Source organism: Narcine bancroftii, chromosome 12, assembly GCF_036971445.1.
Source record: "Narcine bancroftii isolate sNarBan1 chromosome 12, sNarBan1.hap1, whole genome shotgun sequence".
Lineage (NCBI taxonomy): Eukaryota > Metazoa > Chordata > Chondrichthyes > Torpediniformes > Narcinidae > Narcine > Narcine bancroftii.
This window is the reverse complement of record NC_091480.1, coordinates 73859882-73882466: the sequence shown is the minus strand read 5'-3', so window position 1 is coordinate 73882466 and position 22585 is coordinate 73859882. Positions and strand designations below refer to the sequence as shown.

The window sequence follows — 22585 nt, the reverse complement described above, 5'->3', positions numbered from 1 at the left end:
ACCAGTTCTCCCTCGATATCATACAACGGGTATAGTCACGGTTAGTGGAAAGAAAACCTCGGGATTGGGATCCCACAACCATATCGATGGAACATAGAGCTAGTGCACTTTCTCCATCATGCTCAATGCACAAGGTGTAGGAGTGTCAACTGGCTTCCAACTCACTGGCGGTAACTCCGACAAATGCCGCTTATTGGATGCCAGTTACTTTCGGATAATGTCTCTTTTGAAAATGGTTGGAGAAATATGACAGAAAGAGCGAACACGGGGCAAGACAGTAAACTGACTGCACGCGAGGTTATTGTGGACAGAAACGCGCATCGCAGCCCTTGACCCATGTTCTCAGCCTCAGTCAGAACTGCCTATTGTCAAGAACCTGCTCCAACTCCCAGGCAGAGCATTCACGTTTCTCATGGCTGAGAGTTATTGCAAATGGAGACTGGTTGCCAGGGTGGGCAAGAAAGCAACTCCCCCTCTGCATGCCACGTACCTTCTCCATGCTTGGAGCGAACCTCTGATGACCTGGCCAGCCCTTTGCCCTTGCTCAGAGGCGAGACCCTGGACCCCAGACGCGTTTCCGTCAATAATCGCCGGAGCCCTCTGGAAGCTAAAGGCGCCAGGGAAATGTTGCTGATGCTTCCCGGTGGGAACGGGAGCAGAAATGCAAGTCAATCCCGAGTCCCAGTTGCAACTGGGTCAAAGTTCCAACTCCAGCGCCAGGTCACTGCCTCCCGAACGCCATCGGAGCGTTGCTCGTCGCTGCCGGGAGTGAATCTCCCTTCCCTCCCCCTCCGCACCACCTGCGGCACCTTCTCCCGGGCAGCTCCACACCTCTTCCGCGTCCGCACCGCCACCCGGCCACGTCAATCATTCACCCACGTGCCAATCAGGGCTCAGACCTCGCCTGTCCTCATCGGTGATCGAGCTGAAGCGTTCACTCTGTTCCTTTCTTCGCTCCTGCCGGTATTTTATTATTGTTAGAGCTGAAAGATAAATTCGTTCCAACCATGCCCCGAGTGTCAATCGTCATTTCACCGGGCCTTCCGGGTTTTAAACCACACCCCCTCTCAATCAGCCTCAACCCCTCCTCCCAAGGTCCATGATCTAACGGTAAAGTGAAATAATAATATCGCAGCCAATGGGAAACTTGCCACAGCCAAAAGAGAAGTCGGATCCACGTTGCTTCCGGGAGCTGCAGAGCGCAGCCAATGGGAGAACGGTTACCGATAGGAGCCAATCAGGAAGACGGATCCATGTCGCGCACATCAAAGGCTACCTGCCCGGAACCAGTGAGAGCACGGGAAGGACGGAATGGAACCAATCCGAGGAGATCAGCGCGTTCGGGTGGCGCTGAGAGAAGAAGCGTCCTTTGGATTTGACTGAGGAATCGAACCAGTGGAGCAACCATCTCATTCAGGCCTCTGCCAAAATTTTAACCACCAAGAGAGATGACCGCAGTGGTGAGAAACTTGACGTAAAAATATAAATGAAATACAAAAGTCTGCAGACGCCGTGATTGTTCGTCAAAACACAGAAATACTGGAGGAAGTGGATAGGGTTGGTTGTCAATGTGGTAGAAACAGACAGGATGCGAGAGGAAAGGTTACAACAATCGCTACTATCTCGAGGTAAGTCGAGCTCAGGACCCGGTGGCCGGACCGCACCTGGGCTCCAGCCCACCAAGCTGGAGCTCGCGCGTGCGCAGACCGCTACTGCAAGAACGGTGCAGGTCCCGAGCGACGAGTCTGCACCCGCTTTCTTTACTCACCCCAATTTCACACAGTTCGCAAGTTAACGTGACGCAACAAACACAACCCACGTTGTGCTAGAGGTTCATTAGCAGATAAGCCCGGAGTGCGTCCTCTGTGGGGGTACCTCAACCTGAGAATGTGCACTGTCCCGTATCTCGGGGGGGGGCTATTGAGGAAGTACCACCATCTTTCGGCTCAAGTCGTGTGTTCTGGTACACAGTCTCATCAGGATCGCGTTGAACTGGGACCGGCTCCCTGACAGGAAGGATGGTTTCTCCTGTCCACTGGAAGCTTTCTTCTACCACGTCAGTCCAGTCATAGCCCTGCGAGGTTTGCATCCTGACAACTTGTCCCCCTGTCAGAGGCTCGAGCGATTGGCTCGCCTTGTCATAGCAGTCCTCCTGCCACAGTCTTTTGCTCAACAGCTAGGCCTTGATCTCCTGTGGATTTCTCATTTGGATTCCAGAAGCTTCCTTGCCACAGGTAAGGTGTGTGTCTGTCTCGATATCAGTCTCTGCGCCGGAGAGACTGCGGCATCACAAGGGATATTCCTCAGGTTAAGCAGATTGAGGAATACCTGTTTTCTCCTTGTAGGGCTTTTCCTTGAGCTGTTTCGCACTTCTTGCAGCTCTCTCAGCCAACCCTTGAGATTGTGGATCTTCCAGGCTGCTAGTGATGTGAGTGAAGTCCCACTCTGTAGCGAAGTCCTTAAATTTTTGGGCCGTAAACTGTCTGCCATTATCTGATAACGTGGTGCTCCATGCACTGAGAGGTGCCTTTTCAATTTGGTGATGACATAACAGGCCTATTTTGTACCACCTTGAATACGAATCAACCAACACTAGGTATTGCTGACATTCCCACGTGAAAATGTCAGTTGCCATAGTTGAACAAGGTAAATCTGGAACCGGGTGGAGCTGTAATGGTTCCTTCTGCTGGTGTGGCAACAGCACTTGGTTGATGTTCTCGGTCATCCCAGGCCCCTCTGTTTTGTTGCCTCTATGCCCAGATGCCCTCTGTGCAGGATGTTAACATATGTCTTCTGCGGCAAGTTGGAAATCACAGCTCTCTGGTCTTTCATTACAATCCCTTCCTTGATGAGCACCTCATCACAGAACGGAAAGTAGGGGTGCACTGCTGGTGGCAGACTGCGCTGCTTGTTTGGCCAACCACCTAAGATGTAAGTGCCAAGGGTCTTTAAGTAGCGTTCTCTGCTGTGTGTCTCCTTAGCTCCTCCAGGCAAGACGAGGATATGTGAATGATTGTTATTACATCAAAGTTGTCCACCTCCTCAACCTGTTGGACAGAGGAGTCTTTGGGGTCATGAGACAGCTAAGAGAAAGGGCTAAAAGAAGGGCAACTGTTTTACTTCCTTGCCATGGTTGCAGGCACGCACTAATTATTGGTATCAATGGGCGGATTATATGGCAAAAACAGGGGGATGGTCTGATTGTTACTTCTGTGTGATGGGGCAGGCAGCACACCACGTTGTGCTGGTTCCTTAAAACTCCACCACTTGTGGTAAGTGGATAGCTACTTGGAGGCGGATCTGCGTGACCGATGCCTGAAGGTAACTGGGTAATGCCCGGAAGGCTGGTCCTGTCTGCTCAACAACACATGCTGTCAGGCCTGCTTTAGCAAGGCCCCTCTCTGTCCTTGTATCAGGCCTCCTCCCAATTCAATCAGACCAAGCTAACTTTGTAATGTAATTACTCCTGCCCATGGCCGACCAATCAGGTAAATATGACGCTCTCATTTGATAAGGTGGGCATCAAAGAGTGGATGACTTTTGAATGTTTTAAGCAGATGGGGAATACCCCTGTGGGCAGTTTACCGAGGAACTGCAGAATCACTTGGACTGTGAGTGTGACCCATATGACTGGTACCCCACCGCCGTCAGATGCACTGGATGTGCAGAATATCAACTTAGCGGATACTTGGTGGCTGTGTAGCCTGAAAGGAGGAGTGCATCCAACGCTCCCGGTGGGTTGGAGTGGCACGTGCATGCGAGTGATGTTGGTTCAGTAAGTTGTGTATCCCAGAGGGTGCAACTAGGTTTTCCAGTATAACTGGCCTTGATTCGGTTTAGGAGGGATTTCACCCCAGATCTGGCAATTCGGATTGACAGTACAGGCCAGCCTAGCAGTATCCCCAATGAATTTAAGGCAAGAAATGAGATTGCTGCTGGATGGGAATCACTTTTTCCTGCTGTAGGGATTAGTAAAAATGTAGAGTGGATAAATTATGTTTATTACAACCAGCAAAGGTTTATTAATTATACTGATGAGGCTCTCTCCACAATAGAAGAGCAATTGGATGCGACCAGCATGGTGTCATGGCAAAACAGACAAACCTTAGATTTCTTATTAGTGGAAAAAAGGGGGGTGTGTGTACTGTTTGGAGAGGATTGCTGCATCTTTATACCTAGTAACACCAGTCCAGAAGGATCTTTTACCACGGTGATGGACAAATTGACAAATTTAAGGAAGGAGCTTAAGAAGAATGCTGAGTTGGACATTGGTTCTTTGATTGGTTGGAAAGCATGCGAGGAGGATGGGGAGGTTGGTTGGCTAAGATCAGAATGAGTGTTGGTATTGTACTACTTATTTTCACTTTTGTGTTGTGTTTTACCTTGAATTAAGTCTCTTTTACTGTGAGGCAATTCCCCATTGATCTGGAAACCTTGGAATAGTCCTTGCCCGAGAAGAAGATTCCAACACTACTATTTTGATTCAACACCAGAATGAAGATGTTCTTTTTGTTCTTTGCCTGGGATGCTTGAGGGTCCCTGGGTCTTTTTTCCTGTCTCAGTTACTGAAGGATGGGTTTTTGGCCCAGTGGTTCTTACACATCTTGACCTATTGCAGGTTTAACTCCTTAGTATTCTTTCGCTGAGTGAGACCAGTAGGTCTCAAAGTGGGGGGGGGGGGGGGGGGGGGGGAGGGGATATTTGGAAAATATGTAACATTTTGCTTATATATTGTGTAACACAGTGTTTGATGTTGTCTACTTAAGTAACAGATTGTTTATATCCACAACTTGTATATACTTTGTAACACTGTGTTTGCTGTAGTGTGCTTGAGTAACATCTTGTGTATACATTGTTTGCTTTAGTTTGCCTTGTGTAACAATCTTTGTTTTGGAATCATTACCCACAGCAACAGAAGGATAATGGTGGCGAAACACAGTTGAATATGCACACCCAGTTCAACAACAGGAACATAATGGTGGCAAACTATGATTGGATGTGTGCGCTTGGTCTAGCAACAGGAATAGGCTGACATAATACAAGACTGATGTGGTTGGCTATACTAATGTAAAAAGTGAACATGCACTGAATGATCAGCGACTCGTTCTCTGACTGCCACAGCTTTTGTTGGCAAATGAAAGTGTTACCTCTTGAAGAATTTTCTGCATCTCCCAGTTATTTTTGAATCTCGGCACACCACGGCAAGGGTTGTTAAGTCAGCCTGCGAATCCACTTCATCGAAGACATCTACAAGAAGCGGTGTTTTAAGAAAGCAGCTTCTATCTCCACCACCCAGGCCAAGCCCTCTTCACTCTGCTACCATTGGGGGGAAAAGGTACAGGAGCCTGAAGATGAACATTTAGCGGCATAAGGACAGCTGCTTCCCCGCTGCCATCAGATTCCTGAGAGATCAATGAACCAAAGACACTCTGACTTCTCATGCAGTTTTTAAATTTATTTTTTTGTAAGCTGGTTTATATGACTGTTTGCAATGTGACGCTGCCACAAAACAATGAATTCAGTGACTTGTTCATGACAATAAATTCTGATTCTGAGGTCAAACCACATCTGTGTGAAGAGAAATGTTGACTGTTTCTCCTCCACAGATTTGATCCGACCTCCTGAATATTTCTGGGATTTACTGTTTTAATATTAGCAATGATAGCTCTCATTTTAACAGCTCAAAAAAGTTACTCGGGTATATTCTGAAAAATACATTTTGCAAGTAATAATTATTTTTATAAAGTCCTGGCTGGGTCAATGGGATCAATAATACATAGAACTTCATCTCACAAAGAAAAATGAACAAAATGATTTTAAAAAAAAAGCACAAATTAGTATCCAAAGCAAAACATGATGATTGAACTCCTTAAATCACAATGTTTTGTCACAATTGCTAATCCTTTATTTGATTATTATGAATTCCAAAATAATATTAGTGCTCGAAATGTAAACCCTCCAATTTTTGAGATGATATTTACAGAAAGATTTCTGTGTTGAAATGACAAAAACATTTGATATTACTGTCCCTTAAACTCTGCGCTCACCATTATGCAATTATCTGATACTTTCTAATGGGTCCTTAGTAAGTTTTACAAATTTGCCAACATTTGATCTAACTCAGGACCTGGTCAAATGCTCCACTCTGAAGAGCTTCATAATGCAATGGCATCATAGATAATAGCAATGCAAATGTTGTTCTATTTGGTCTCTTCCAAAGCTAATCTTACTCAGCATTTAAAAATATAATTTTGCAGCAATATGTCAGTTTGGTATCATACAGTATACACTCCAGGAAATGCTGTCTATCCTTCTGTGATATGCAGGAAGAAAAGGAAGGAGGGGGACACATACTAAAAGTAACCAGCCTTTACTGGCCAGCAAAATCTATGAAATTGAACAGTGTTATGCCAAAAGAGATGACTTCACAAATATGTAGAACGAGAAGATTTAGGAATGGGGATTCAGCTTATTCAACACGGAGATCTTAGTATAAATCCTCTTGCAAGGATGCTGTGCTTTTCTTCCACTTTCTCTGTCTCTGCCACACTTGTTCACATGATGAGGTCTTCCACTCCAGGACATCACAAATGTAATCGTTTTCAAAGAAGCGTGACTTGCCCCACTCCCACTATCATAAATAAAGCCACCTCTCCAGTATCACCCTTTCTCACAACAGAACAAGGGTAGAATTCCCTTTGTCCTAATTTTTCACCACACCTGCACATTATTCTTCGACATCTGCCAAAAGCAACCAGATCCCACCACCAGCGACATCTTTTTTCTGCTCACTCCTTTCTGATTTTCACAACGGTCACTCGCTCCTTGACTTGAAACAAGTTGTTCCCAGGGTAACAGAGGAAAATATACATTACAGCTTGTTGCTACATTAGTAAAGCAGTGATTTCATTTTGTTTTGCCATGATTGACAATATATTGAGTTTTTTACCATGGATTTTATTATTTGACTGAAGTGAATAGAATTCTGGCTGGAGAGATTGATCATATATCTGTCCAAGGGGGTGATTATTGGTGTTTGAGCCCTGGCAACACCATGCTCAGGGAGGATTCGTCCATATATATTTAGGCCTTGTGACTGTGGTACAAAAGGTTCTGCATTAGCATCAAATGTTCTCATTTCATGTGATGACTTCCCACCATCAGACTTCTTAGATAGGTCGCTTCAAACAACAGATCCTCTGAACTTGTCAGTGCCCCCACTTCAGCCTTCTCGTTTTACTTTTGATTATTTTATTTATATTTTCAAATCAACATGAAAATATGAAATTCACCAATTACATAAAATAAACAATCTTATCATTTAATGTTGATATTGAGGAAGAAAAAAAACAAGAAAAAATAGAATACGCCATAACCCTCCCCTCTCCCATTCATGAATGGGGGAAAAAAGGAGAGAACTATTCAATAGAATTGAAGAGAGAAAAAAAGAGACAAAAAAAAGAAGAAAAAGGTTTCATTGGTTCATCAATCACCTGCCAAGGGACAAATATCCTGACTTGCCTGAAATCCCAGAAGGTTCCTGGATGCAGGGGGCTGAGGGAAAGGTGGTGGGGATTATTAAGAATCTACACCTACATGTTGAAGATACTGTTATGAGCCCAGAGGACCCCAAAGCCCAGCAGCAACAGACATTCACCAAGAAAAATGGTTACTTAAATAAAAGTTGCTTTTAATTATTTTTAAACATGAAAACAGAATCAAACTTTAACTTAACTCTATTGACTTACTTAACCTAACTTAACCCACTTCTAATTCTAAGTACACGTGTAAGTTCAGAAAAGTTCTTTGGTTCACAGTCCAATCTCACTTCTCATTCCTCCAAGTTCACTGGTTGCAGGCAATTCTTATACTGTGCACAGAATTTAACATAAAGTTCACCAGGCTTTGGTGCTTGAAAGGTAAATGGTTACTGCTCAGGAAGGTTCTTGTCAGTTTTCAGAGAGAGATTTATTGTTCCAGGAATCCACAACTGATACTTTTTTAATCAGCCACTCCAGTGTTTTGCTTACGAAACTTGCCCCATCAGGGTTTTCCAGGTGATAACCTCTTTCTTTCAGGTCACCACAGAGTTCCTTTTTGTTTCACTTATTCCAAGTGAAACATTAGACAGCCAGTCCTCTCCTCTTGCGTGAACCACAAGGGCTTTGACCAGGCCATCTTACAAATGGATTTTCCATAAGCTTGCCAGCTTGTCCAGTTCCATTCTTAGCTGCTTTCTGCTGGCTGTAACACTGTACAAGATCTCTGTGGGTGTGTTTCTCTCTCTCTCTCTCTCTCTCTCTCTCTCTCTCTCTCTCTCTCACACACACACACAGAAAACCTGTTTGACCCTCTCTGCTTGCAAAACCACATGACCCTCTTAGAACAGCAAGCTCTTTTCCAGACAGCAGCGGCTCCAAAATGCTCTTTCATCTGTTCCCTTTTGTAAACAACAATCCATTAGTGAAGTCTCTTGAGCACTCTTCAAAGCTCTTGCAAAAGCTCTGAAGCCCCAATATGTCTAGCATGGGGTAGAGCGCCAGTATTTTATGTAAGATCTGTTTTAAAGTGTTTGTATGTAACCTACTCTAACAAACCTTTCCCAATTTATTTCCCAAAAACATATCTATATACTCTGTCACACCTTCCCCCTTTAAAGGAATTTTAACTTGAGTTAAAATTCAGTTATAACTAAACTGTCCATAAATCATTAAAGAGATAACAATGCACAATATATAACATGTTATAATACAGTAACCCAATTTTGAGAGTATTTTTATACATGATCAATTTTAACATCTTGACAATCTGCTATATTATTTATACCTCTGATATGATTAATTTGCAGATTATATTCTTGTAATATTAAACTCCAGTTTAACAATCTTCTGTTTTTATTCTTCATTTTATTCAAAAACACCAGAAGATTGTGGTCAGTGAATATCACAATTGGTTCATGAAAAGTACCGAGAAATACGTCAATATTCTGCAGAGCAAATATGATAGACAACAGTTCTTTTTCAATAGTGGAATAGTTCTTTGATGAACATTAATTTTTTTTGAAAAGTAAAAAACTGGATGGTCAATTTCATCATGTTTTTGCAATAAAACTGCACCTGCTGCTCCCTCACCGGCATCCACTGCTAAAGGAAATGGTTTATAAAAATCAGGAGATTTTAACATAGGGCAATGGCATAGCATCTCCTTTAAATTTTCCAAAGCTGTCTGACAAAACTTAGTCCACACAAATTTCTCCCCCTTTCGTCAAAAGGTTGGTTAAAGGAAGAGCAACCTCAGCAATCCTAAAAACCTTCCCATTGGGAATAGGAAACTTAGAAATGGTATTCACCTTAGCTTGAATTGGTGCAACTTTGCCATGGCCAACTACATGACTCAAGTACGTTACAGTGGCATTTGCAAATTCACTCTTCGCTAAATTAACAGTTAAGTTTGCTTTGGATAATCTTGCAAACAACTTGTCCAATTCCTTCAAATGTTCATCCCGTATGTCACTTTCTGTGACCAAGTCATCAATATAAGCATCTGTATGAGTTAACACTTGGATTACCAAATTAATCATCCTTTGGAGTGTTGCAGGGCATTTTTCATGCTAAAAGTTAACACATTATACTCGTATAAACTGGATGGAGTTTCAAAAGCTGAAATATTTTTTCCTCTCTCAGTTAAAGGCACACACCAGTAACCCTTCAACAAATCCAACTTAGTAAGAAATGTAGATTTTATCAATACAGTCATCTATTCTCGGAATAGGATAAGCATCTGTTTTAGTTACTGAATAAATCTTCCTGTTATCTGTACAGAACCTAACAGTTCCATCTGATTTTGGTACCAGAATAAAAGGAGAACTCCAGTCTGAGTTCGAAGGTCTAATAATATAATTTCTCAACATATATTCCACCTCGAGATCCATGATTTTACTCTTCTAAATGTTTATTCTATATGGGGGCTGTTTTATGGGATTTGCTTCTCCTACATCTACATCATGGTAAATCAGTGATGTTCTTTTTGAAACACTGGGAAACAAATTTGTGTATTTCAAAAGTAATTCTTTCAACTGCATCTGCTCTTGTAACTTAAGATGGCCTAACTTTTCTTCCAAATTTCCCAAAATTTCTGAGTTAGACAGGCACACAGGAGCCATGTTTTCTTTAAGGTTACCCTCACAAGATTCTTTTTCCACAATCTTATGATCAATAACTTCCTCAACCCTGTCAACAACTAACACCTCAGATACGGATTGTTCTCCACTACCTTTATTCTCATAATTAGGTTTAAACATATTTATGTGACAAACGTGAGTTTTATTCCTTTGATCTGGAGTGTTAACAACATAGTTAACATCATTCAGTTATGATTTCTCTATGTTGGGTCCAGAAAATCTAGCTCATGCTAGATTGTCATGTGTTGGAAACAAAATCAAAACTTTACTTCCTGTCTTAAAATTCCTAACTTGAACTTTCCTGTCAAATAAATGCTTCATTTTACCCAGAGCCATTTCTAAATTCTCGAGCCAAAATCCACACTTTTTGTAACCTATCGTTGAATTTAGAGACATAATCCAGCAAATTGAACCGCACATCCTCATTAACCCCGTTGTTCTTTTATCAACATTAAAGGTCCTCTAATCTTATGTCCAAACACAATATCAAAAGGGCTGAAACCTAATGACTCCTGCACAGCCCCCCTTGCTGCAAGTAACAATAAATGAACACCTTCATCCCAATCTTTTCCATTCTCCAGACAATAAATCCTCGTCATATTTTTAAGAGTAGAATGAAATCTTTCCAAAGCTCCCTGAGTTTCAGGATGGTATGCAGATGAAGTGATCTGTTTTATTCTTAACTCATAAACCAACTGGTGAAACAACCCAGTCATAAAGTTAGATCCTTGATCACTCTGGATCTCTTTCAGTAATCTAAAAACTGTGAAAAATATTTCAGAGCTTTTACCATCATTTTGGCTTTAATATTTCTTCAAGGTATAGCCTCTGGAATCTCGACACTGTATACATAATTGTTAATAAGTACTGATTCCCAGACTTAGTTTTTGGCAGGGGACCTACACAATCTACAATAACCCTAGTGAAATGTTCCCCAACAACAGGAATAGGTTGTAATGGAGCCACTGGAGGACCCTGGTTAGGTTTCCCCACAATCTGACAAAAGAGACATGTCTGGCACCAGTTTACAAAATCCTTCTTCAAACCAGGCTAGAAAAATTGTCTCAAAATCTTATTCCTGGTTTTCTTTACACCAAGATGACCACCCAAAGGTGTACTGTGGGCTACATTTAATATTTCCTTCTGGTAACTTTTAGGAACAACCACCTGATGAATCACCCCCCACTCTTCATAAGCAGGAATATCAAGAGGTCTCCATTTTCTCATCAACAATTCACCCTTCAAGTAATATCCACAAGCCATTTCTTTCATCTCCTGTTCAGTTATTGCTTTGTCCCTTAAGACAACAAGATCTGTATCTATTTTCTGTGGCTGAATTAACTCTTTCCTTGACAAAGAGAAATCCTTACTCTCACAATGACCCTGTTCTTTCAAAACTACTTCAGAAGTACTGGGCAAGTCTCTATCAACTGGATCTTCTTCAGCTCTCATCATTTTCTTAGTCACAGTTTCAGCACATGCAGGATATTATCTCACAATTGTTTCTAACCTCATCCTTACCAGGCTGATTTGTTAATCTCACAACTGACCCAGCTTTATCCTCTGGTAAATCATTCCCTAATAAAAACGAGACACCCTGCATGGGTAAATTTGAAATTATTCCTACTACAACAGGTCCTTTAACTTATTCTGAATTTAGCACAATATTGTGAAGCAATATTGACTCTATCTCACCTCCAACACCTTTAATCGAAGTTGTCTCCCCTGTGTCAGTCCTTTGATCCAGAGTTAAAACACTTTCCAACAACAGTGACTGAGTAGCCCCAGTATCTCTAAGAATTTTAACTCGAACCTATGGTTCTCTCTCCTTTACTGAAACAAAGCCCTCTGACACAAAAGGTTTGAAAATATATGACCTCCTTACAAGGTTTGGAACATCTGCTCTCCTTAAATTCCACTGTTTGAATACATGCTTTTGGGAAAACCTTTTTCTCATTTCTTTTTCAACACGAGACAATTCACAATCAATGACCAGGTTTCTTACAAAAATGACATACAAATGCAGAATTTCTTTCCTTTCCCACCTTACTTTCATCTTTTCTCTTAATATTTTCTCCAAACTTAATCTCAGTCCTACTATCCTGCTCCACATTAACCTTATGAACAGGCTTATTAATATGTTCCACATTAATTCTCTGAAAATACCTACTATTCTGGAATGTATTTTTGTAAATTAGAGCAAATTCATCTGCTAATCTAGCCATTTGTTGTCACTTCTCCAAGTCTCTCTCATCCAGGTATAATTTAATCTCCCTTAGGACACATCTTCTAATTTCCTCTATTAATATAAATTCTCTCAATTTGTCAAAATCATACAGATTTCTTCAGAGCAAAATCCACATAAGATTGATTCCATTTTTTCATCAAACTCCTAAATTTTTGTCTTTATGCTTCTGGAACCAACTCATAAGCTTTCAATACAGCTTGTTTAACAGTATCATAATTTGCCACTTGCTCTGCAGTCAAGATAGATTATGTAATTTGTGCTTTTCCCTTCAATACACTTCGGAGCATTAGAGGCCACTTTTCTTTTGGCCATCTTGAGCTCTCAGCAACCTTTTCAAAAAACTGAAAATATGTATCCATATCTCCCTCATCAAAAGGAGGAACTAGATTTACATCTCTACTAGCCGAAAACCTATCCTCATGAGTTACAGCCTGAGGATACTTAGTCTTACTTCTCTCCATCTCCATTTTTAACTTCTCTAATTGAAACTGTCTGTCCTTTTCAATTTCCTCGTTCTGTCTTTCAGCTCCCTCTAACTCATACATCCTCTGTTTCTCAGCCTCTAACACCCTCCATTTCTCTCTTTCTTCCACCCTCAATTTCTCCAATTCCAATTGCAACTCAAAAGATCTATTCTCTGGAAATTTGTCTAGGTCTTTCTCAACAAATTTTCCCTCACTTACATAATATTTCACTGTAATCCTCTGTATTTGTATTTTCCTCATCCAATGCTTAACTTTAGTCAGTTTTAATGCCTTAAAAATAACCATCAGTTCCTCTCTTCTCTTGCTCCGCAGCTCTGCAGATGATGGTTGTGGCAAAAATGTATCAACCTCCATTGCTGCTGTTTTTCCACACACCAGCTTTAAATTAGCTTGGAAAAAAAACCTATTGACTAACAAATCACAAAAACTCCAATTTTCAATCCGAAAAGGTGAGCCCCCATAAAATGTTATGAGTCCAGAGGACCCCAAAACCCAACAGCAATAGATATGCACCATGACAAAGGGTTACTTAAACAAAAGTTGCTTTTAATTATCTTTGAACATGAAAATAGAATCAAACTTTAACTTATCTCTAATGACTCACTTAACCCCCTGTCCTGGGTAAACTTGTACCTCTCACTTTGTTCGTTTTAGATTGGTCACAGTGTTTGAGCTACCGAAAGAAAACAGACACACACACTGAGAGCACTTCAGTTTATACAAGACTTTATTACTAAATCTAAAGCTGAATTCAAACTACAATATGCAAGCCCTTCCCAATTATACTTATCAATGCCTGGACTGGTCCCAACTGCCAAAGCGAGGCAACGACTGCACACTTGTAGTAGGTTGTCTGGGCGCCGGTAGCAGCTTCTCCACCTCCCCCGACCGGGACGTTGGTTGGAGTCTAGAAGTTCTTGCTGAGAGATGTTGCTACCTCTCGGAGAGTCTCAAACTTCAGCAGTGGGACCACCCAAAAGTTGTTTACTCATAGCTTATCTCTTTGAATAAATGATTTAATTATCTTCAAGGTCACCTGACAGTCTGCGACCAACAAAAGACAACTGCATCTCTGGGCCTCATGGTGGAAATTAGATAATGTCTACCGATGCAACTGCATCCCTTCTTGCATAAGCTGGTCTAAATCCTCCATTACATTCCACCCCTTGGTCGCAGCCTGTCATTTATGAGACCTTACAAGCATTTGAGTACAGAAGGAGCGAAAAAGAGAAACAAACTATAATAATCACAAAAATAAGCAATAATGCGAGCATCCAACGGAGAATATTGTGGCCCAACACCCCAAATGTACCAGCTAACCATGAAAAAGGATTCCAACCAGGCTCAAACTATCCTTGTGGGCCACAATACCCAGACGCTGAAGCTCACGAACAGATCTTGAAACATGCTGAACAATATCAGATATATTAGTGGATACATCGGGTACATAGGAGCAACATTCAGAACCGACAACAGCACACGTGCCACCCTGTTTTGTTAAAAGAAAATCCAGGGCCATACGATTCTGTAAACCCACTGTCCTGACAGCAGAGAGCTCGTGATTAAGGTCATTAAGGCCCTGACTGACAAACGAAAGGGCGAAGGATGTCTCATTGGCAATAGAGCTCATCAGATCATATAATTTATGAACCTCTTGGGAAATGCGAATAACGCCAAACCTGGGATCAAGGCGCCAAAGAAAATCTCGGCACCTGAGAGGGCACATCTATGCCGAAGGACAGGGGACATTTGCATAAGCGAGGGATGATCTTGTAAACGGGAAATGTGATGCAGGTAGGGGACGGTGTATGCCAAATAGCAGCAACCACCCCAGGTAAGGGGTAACCATGCAAAGGCACGAGACCCACAAACCCAATAGGTCCCATTCATAGGGAGCTTGGAAATAAAAGGGGAATATGCCAGACAGTCACTGTTTTCGGCAGTGCATCAGCCGGCCTATCGGGGAACTTACAAAAGCAGACAAAGCCCTTCACATGTTGAGAAACAATAAAATATGGGGGTGTTATATTATAAGGTGGGGTAGAAATATGCCATCCTTGAAAAATACCCAAAATTTCACTTAGACTAAAGAACCGGGCCTCCTCAGGCACAGGCTTATTAACATCAATGTGAATCCTGCCTTTGGAGGGATCAAAATATTTCCAGGCAGCAACCTCCTTTCAGGTGAAAGTAATAGGGATCATAGGAATGTCTGTACCGGTATGCAAAGGGCCTATGGTACAAATCCAACAATCAGATATATTCAATCGGTGAGCGTACGCATAGGAAACATGGAGAAAGGAATTGTCGGACAAATCTGAAGGAATGTTAGATGGTGAAGTAGACAACCAACCCTCCACAGAACCAGAATCCTCCCACCATTTAGCGAGAGGCGGTGCAGAGTTATCACAAGATAAAAAGTGGGTACAAAAACGACCATCACAGAAGTAGGGGTTGACTCCTTCAGTTGGTCCATCTACAAACAGAATAAAGGAACCGTGACCGGCAATAACATATTTATATAAGCTGCACTTGAGGCGGGTGACCGAGGACCTTATTGGTGTAATGCATCGAGCCTTGTCCCCCACGGGAAACACCCTCGGAACGTCCTCGACATTACAAATCCAATTGCTGGCACCAAAGCAGGTGTTAAGTCAGATCAGCAGGAGCACAAGATGGAGGATCTGGAACAAAGAAGCCTGACATATGTCACTCACGATGCCATAAGCGTTCAGTATTTAAATAAACTAAACCATCTGTGGGAACCAAGGAGTTAAGTAATCATGGAAAAGTACAAAGAATGTCAGAGTAGAACAAAATGGATAAACCACATTGGTAGGAATGATGAGTCATAAGGGTACACGGGAGGTGTTAATTAGAACAGAAGATTGTGGCCCAGACGAGAACAAAGAAATAATTAGAAATATCTGGGGTATGGATTGACTTCTGATCAAAACAACAGGATGTTCTGGCCTTGCGGATTAAGATAGGAGGTCTACACCTTGCAGAGCAGGAAATTGCTTGAGATAAATCTTATGCAAGGAGCCTATCAAAGAAAGCCTACTCTTGGTCAGTGTAACAATGTTGATATATATAAACAGGAGAGACTGGACGGTAGGAATCAGTCTTGGGAAATAGTTCACCGAGAAGGTAACCTATGAACTAACGACTGAACCAGAGCTCAGTTAAGCTTTATTCTTGTGCTATGTAATAAACTGATTGTAAAACCGAATACCTTCTCCTATCACTTCATTCAATGAGCACGCTGGACTCAGCCGACACATAGACCAAATTGAGGGTAGGGTAAAGCCAGAGTCCGACACATCCTGTCCCTCAATAGCTACCCACCGAGTGTTACCCTGGGCAGGTGTCACTATTTCCCCTTTTACAGGAGGGCCACTACCTGGTGGTGCCACCCATACCTTTTGTCCAACATTCTCTGGCTCGGGAATGCGGGGCAATGACTGTTTTTCCTCTGGAATAGGCTGTAGTTCAGAAGTGTGAAGAAGTCGGTGGAAAGGTGTACCTCCCTTTAAAGGCCGATGATTCAAATTGTTGACTGCCTGCTGCAGCACATGCCACCACCCCTTCAGGGTCCCCAGTGGTATTAACAAACGAATTTGTTCCTTCAGTAAGCCATTCATTCGTTCAACTAACCCGGCAGCCTGCGGGTAATAAGGAATATGGTGGACCCATAAAATACTGTTGTCAGCTGCCCAATCACAGATTGCCTTGCCGGAGAAGTGCGAGCCATTATCAGACTGAATTTCCTCTGGTACATCATAACGAGAAATTAAATGGTTTAGTCCTTGGATAGTGCTAGCTTGGTCAGCCGTCTTGGTGGGAAAAGTAAAAACCAGGCTCGAAAAGGTGTCAATGTATTGTTTACCCATACAGTCTGGCATAGGGCCTATGTAATCAATTTGCCAGACTGCAGCTGAGCGAGCTCCCCATCTTATTCGGCCATGTGGACCAGGAGGAACGGTGAGGGACTTCACAAGCTGGCTTGGTGGGCATGTACGTCCTGATGGACGGGTAAGGCATGTGTACGGGCCCACATAGCTGATCCCTTCTCCCCCAAATGGCCACTCTGTTCGTGTGCCCATCGAGCCAGGGGGACGGTATCGGCTCGGCTGATAGTGGCAAGCTGATCTGCTATTGCATTATGTTGTGCCATGTTCGTCGTCGCATTGGTATGGGTGTCAACGTGATATACAGTTATCTCATGATAATGGGAAGCATCCCACAACAGCTTCCACAACTGCTTGACCCATACTGGGCAGTCATGTACCTGCCAGTCATTCTTTTGCCAATCAGGCATCCATACCATTAGCCACAGCCCAGGAATCAGTAAACAAGTGAAGAGGGTGATCATGGGGGTCTAGTGGTAAAGTGACCACCTTCAACTCAGCATACTGACTGGAGCCACCATCCCCCTCCTCCAATAAGCGAGTTCCTGACCTGGGATGGTAAGCCACCGCCTTCCACTTTTGCCTTCCTTGCACCCACCGGCTGCTACCATCAGTAAACCAGGCATCCTCTTGTTCTGCTGGAGTGAGCGAATCATATGGTTTACCCCACTGAACTGGTGAAAGGGGTAGGGGAGGGGGCAAGGCGGGTTTAACATCCTCACGACGAGACGGAAGATCAGACACCTGTTCATGTATGCGGCCCACCCCTTCAGGCCCATTGGTCGCACGACTCTGAATATACCACTTCCATTTGACAATAGAAGACTGCTGAGCCCGCCTGATCTTTAGATTAGCGTCATTAGCCAGGACCCAGTTCATTATTGGAAGTGCAGGTCGCAATTGGACATCTGTATCGCCTGTCATTCTTTCCGTCTCCAACAGGCCCTAGTAACAGGCCAGTAACTGTTGTTCAAAAGCAGAATAACGAGTGGCAGCCTCGGGCATAGTTCATGACCAGAATCCCAGCCGGACTCGGTGGCCCTCTTATTTCTGCCGGAGACTCCAGGAGGCCACATGATCAGTAATGGAGACCTGTAGTTCGTAGGGGGTATTTGGAATGCGGGGAGAAATGGGCAGGGCCTGAAGAATAGCCTGCTTGGCGGACTGGAACGCCCTTTCCTGATCGTCACCCCATAAAAAGTCTGTTTTCTTTTGGGTAATCTTGTATAGAGGACGTAAAAGCAATGCCAAGTGTGGAATATGGCGTCGCCAGTATCCCAATAACCCTAGGAAATGTTGGGTCTCTTTTTTACTAGTAGGAGTGGCCAAGACTGTGATCTTATTGTGAACTTTATCGGGAACCACCTGTTCTTCAGCATGTCACTGAATTCCAAGGAAGATACCGTCTGGGACGGGCCCTGTACCTTGTCGGGGTTAATGGCCCACCCTCTGTGCATCAGGGTATCTTGGACACTCTCCATACCTTCCTGCACCATCTCTTCCGTGGCCCCTTGGATCATCACATCATCAATATAATGGTGAATCGAGAGAGAAGGCGATACTGGCACCGCCTCCAAATCACGGGCAATTAGACTGTGGCAAATAGTGGGAGAGTGTACATAGCCCTGAGGGAGGTGGGTGAAGGTATACTGGCACCCCTTCCAGGTAAAGGCGAACTGATCCTGTGAGATCTCGTCTATAAGAATACTGAAGAAGGCGTTAGCGAGATCACTGACAGCATACCATGTTCCTGAGTTCCCAGTAGCAATGTTTTCAATAAGGCTAACAATGTCTGGAACTGCCGAAGTAAGTGGTGGGGCATGTTTGTTCAAAAAACGATAGTCAACTGTCATTCTCCAGGAGCCATCTGGCTTCTAGACCGGCCAAACAGGGCTATTAAAAGGTGAAATTGCGGGCCTCACTACCCCTTCTTCTTGCAAAGCATTGATGGCAGCAGTAATCTCTTCCTGACCCCCAGGGAGGCGATATTGTGGAATGCATAGTGGTTTCGGGGGAGGAGGCACCATCACAGGATCCCACTTAGCCTGACCCACCACTAATCTTTTTGTAATAGTCCGAATTCCAAATGCAAATCCCCCTTGGCTTGTATTAAGGGCTGTACCAGCTAACATATTGATACCCAGGATACACTCGTCAGTGGCAGCCACCAGGGCAGGCATGTAACCGTATAGGGGAAGGGCCATCACCCACCGTGGTGCGGACTTTTATTTCCTTCGCCAGGGTGATCGCTCCTCCCATCCCCTCTATTCGAAATGTCGGTCCAGTCCAGAGGTCGGGGTTACCAGGAATCACTGAGTGTTTAGCAACGGTGTCGACCAAGGCCAACTATTGGCGGTCATTACCACCACACCAATGGATTGTTAACAGTATGTAGGGCCACGGGTCCCCGTGTATCCGCCATATCTCAATGGAGTAGACCCGCCCGCACCCTCATGCCTTAGTAGGGTTCGGGGGCTTCCAGGACCACATGCTACTATTATCCATAAGAGCCTTTTTAACCAATTGTTGTATCTCATCACGGGTAACTGGAGCAAGAGAAGCTGGCTCGATAGTAGCAGCGGTGGGAGCAGAAGGCACAGCTGGGCCAGGAGGACTCAACAGCTGGGGATGATGTTCCCCTGCCTTCCTCTTATAAAGGGCATAAAGGACCGTGGTAGGTTTCCCATCAATATCACTTTTAGGTATGCCTAACTTTAACAAGGTTAGAAAAAGGTCCTTCCTTGTCGGTCCGTTATTAGCAGCAGCCCCTCTCTTTTCATCCTGCTTGTCTGATTTAACCTGAGTTGTACGTGAGTGGATTTTACCTCCCAACTCTAATTCTCGAAGCCCAGATAAGGTGTGCACCGCCTCAGACACAGGGTGCCCAATTAGTGGACTAGTTACGGACAGAACCAGTCCCCGTACAGCGGGTTGGGCGGAACAAACCAATCGGGTATGCATTCCGGCCATGAATATCTCTTCATCAGGGCTCCCCCCATGTACCCACAGCCTCAAATGCCCTGCATACAAGGCAGAGGCCAGGGCCTGTTGACGAATTACCGCTATACCCTCCTCTGGGGTTCTCCAATTGTTCTGCAAATGTAAATCCCAATCTACTGGTGATGGGTATACTCGCAGCAGGGTATCCCCTAGAGTGGCATGTAAGTAATCCACCTCTCTTCCTCTACCCCGCAGCTCAGCAGTGACCCTGATATCAGTAGACAATGTTCCTAATCCCAACAATTCCTCAGGGGTTAAAAATACATTACCCCCTCCTTGCTCCCAAACACGCAGGAGCCAGGCTGCCAGAGTTTCTCCCGCCTTTTGCTTAAATCGATCTCCAATGGCAGCCAGCTCTTTTATAGAGAAGTCACATATCATTGACCTCTCTTGACCCCTGCTCCCACTTTTGGCCCACAGGGTCCTTTGCCCAGTGGACGGGATGAGGCCTAGGCTTTCCTGTAGAGGGGGTGGGCCATTGAGCATAAGCAGGGGTTCGGGTACCTTCCCCTGGGTCCTCTAGTGAGATCAGGAGATCATCTACCTCTTCAATCTTGTCAGTTACATTCCACCCCTCTCCCTCTCCGACTGTTTGGGAAGTCTGCTGCCTTATGGGGCGGTCGTGAACAGCAGGTGGAAAGGGGAGTATGTTAGGCACATGCTGAGGAGTATCTGCATTATTACCATGGTCATCATTCCAGATATTCCCGTCCCATTCATCAATAACATCAGGATCGTCGCCATTCCTTATCATGGCACGAATACGATGTGGATCGGGTTCTACTCCATGTTTTTCCTTATCTGCACAGAGCTGCTGCCAGAGTTTAATATTACGGCAGATCGTTTGGACATGCTTATCCTCCCGTTCTTTGGCTCGGTCCTGACTGGTGCGAACAATCTCGCTCATCATGGAACAGCGTAGTCGCAGGGCTTCTAGCTCCTCCTCTAGTTGCTCCCTCTTGTGCAGAGATTCTACTTCTAGCTGAACTGATTCTGCTTCACGCTGAACGGAGTGGCGTAAGGCTGTGGCTAGCAGCCAAAAAGCGTCCGTCAGTGTCCCCTTTTTAACAGGAAATTTACTTTCTCGAAGGAGAGTGGCAACCCGCTCTCCCAGAGGCGCACTTTATGCATCTAACTTCTCATCCCAACTAAGGGGTGGTCCCAACAAAGGCAGGGTATTGGCCAACATGCCAAACCCATCGTCTTTGGAAGTCCATCCTGGAATCAAGAACTGCTCAGGGTTCACCTCTTTCTTTCAGCGAAACATCTCGAGACCAACCCTGCTCACAGCGCCAATTGTCCTGGGTAAATTTGTACCTCTCACTTTGTTCATTTTAGATTGGTCATAGTGTTTGAGCTACCGAAAGAAAACAGACACACACACCGAGAGCACTTCAGTTTATACAAGTCTTTATTACTAAATCTAAAGTTGAATTCAAACTACAATATGCAAGCCCTTCCCAATTATACTTATCAATGCCTGGACTGGTCCCAACTGCCAAAGCGAGGCAACGACTGCACACTTGTAGTAGGTTGTCTGGGCGCCGGTAGCAGCTTCTCCACCTCCCCCGACCGGGACGTTGGTTGGAGTCTAGAAGTTCTTCTTCTTGCTGAGAGATGTTGCCACCTCTCGGAGAGTCTCAAACTTCAGCAGTGGGACCATGGCTTATATTACCCAAAAGTTGTTTACTCATAGCTTATCTCTTTGACTAAATGATTTCATTATCTTCAAGGTCTCCTGACAGTCTGCGACCAACAAAAGACAACTGCAGCATCCTGGGCCTCATAGTGTAAATTAGATTATGCCTTCCTATTGAACTGCATCCCTGGGCCCCATGGTGGAATTTAGATTATGTCTTCTGATGCAACTGAATCCCTTCTTGCACAAGCTGGTCTAAATTCTCCATTACACCCCCTTCTAATTCTAAGAGCATGTGTGTGTAATGTGTGTGTAAGTTCAGCAAAGTTCTTTGGTTCACAGTCCAATCTCACTGGTTGTAGGCAATTCTTGTACTGTACACAGAAGTTAACATTAATAAAATTCACCAGGCTTTGGTGCTTAACAGGTAAATGGTTACCACTCAGAAAGGTTCTTGTTGGTTTTCAGAGAGAGAGTGTTTCTTGTTCCAGGACATCCACAACTGATTCCTTTTTAATCAGCCACTCCACTGTCTTGCTGACAAAACTTTCCCCCTTCAGGGTTCTCCAGATGATAACCTCTTTCTTTCAGGTCACCACAGAGTTCCTTTCTGTTTCTCCTATTCCAAGGGAAACACCGGACAGCCAGTCCTTTCCATTGACTAGGCTGTCTTCCAAAGCTTGCCAGCTTGTCCCTCTGGACAATAGTATTGTACTGACAATAACCACAAAAGCAGTGCGAGAATAAGACAGCTTTAATAAACTAATATGTACACTAAGAGGTCTTGTCTCTCTGCAAGGCAAACCTGGAAGGCAAGACTGTAGCTCTGGACTGCTTTATATACAAGGTCACCGGGATGACCCCTGGTGACCTGGTGGTGCAATTACATATCACCACACCAATGTCTGTGTCTCTCCTCTCTCTCTCACTCCCTCGAACTCTGAGAGCAAACCCTCTTTTTTGCTGCTCTCTGCCTGCAGAGATCACATGACCTTCCAGATGGTAAATGCTATTTTCCAGACAAAGCTGGTACTGCCTGTTGCTTCATTGTTGCCTTTTGCAAATGACAGTCCATCATGAGTCTGAGCACTCTTGCAAAAGCTCCTGCAAAAATTCTGTGCT

The 22585-nt window shown here is 44.0% G+C and overlaps 1 protein-coding gene and 1 long non-coding RNA gene across 5 annotated transcripts in view; one reads left to right on the top strand and one right to left on the bottom strand.

Annotated features, from left to right (window-relative positions):
* The window catches only part of LOC138747544 (oxysterol-binding protein-related protein 6-like), an 82517-nt gene extending 81063 nt beyond the window's left edge, over nt 1-1454 (bottom strand). The window contains exon 1 of one of the 3 annotated variants that reach the window (XM_069906856.1): nt 491-1454. In XM_069906856.1, coding sequence (XP_069762957.1) covers nt 491-499 — 9 coding nt within the window. In that variant the 5' untranslated portion in view covers nt 500-1454. The remainder of the gene's footprint in view (nt 1-490) is intronic. The other 2 variants (XM_069906853.1, XM_069906855.1) reach the window with 2 other exon arrangements.
* On the top strand, nt 1254-6953 carry LOC138747545 (uncharacterized). 2 transcript variants are annotated; one of them, XR_011347535.1, is made up of 2 exons: nt 1254-1460; nt 4910-6953. It is a non-coding gene; the product is annotated as an uncharacterized lncRNA (long non-coding RNA). The 2 variants fall into 2 exon arrangements; XR_011347534.1 differs by having other exon boundaries at nt 1254-1628.
* The last annotated feature ends 15632 nt before the right edge of the window (nt 6954-22585 follow it).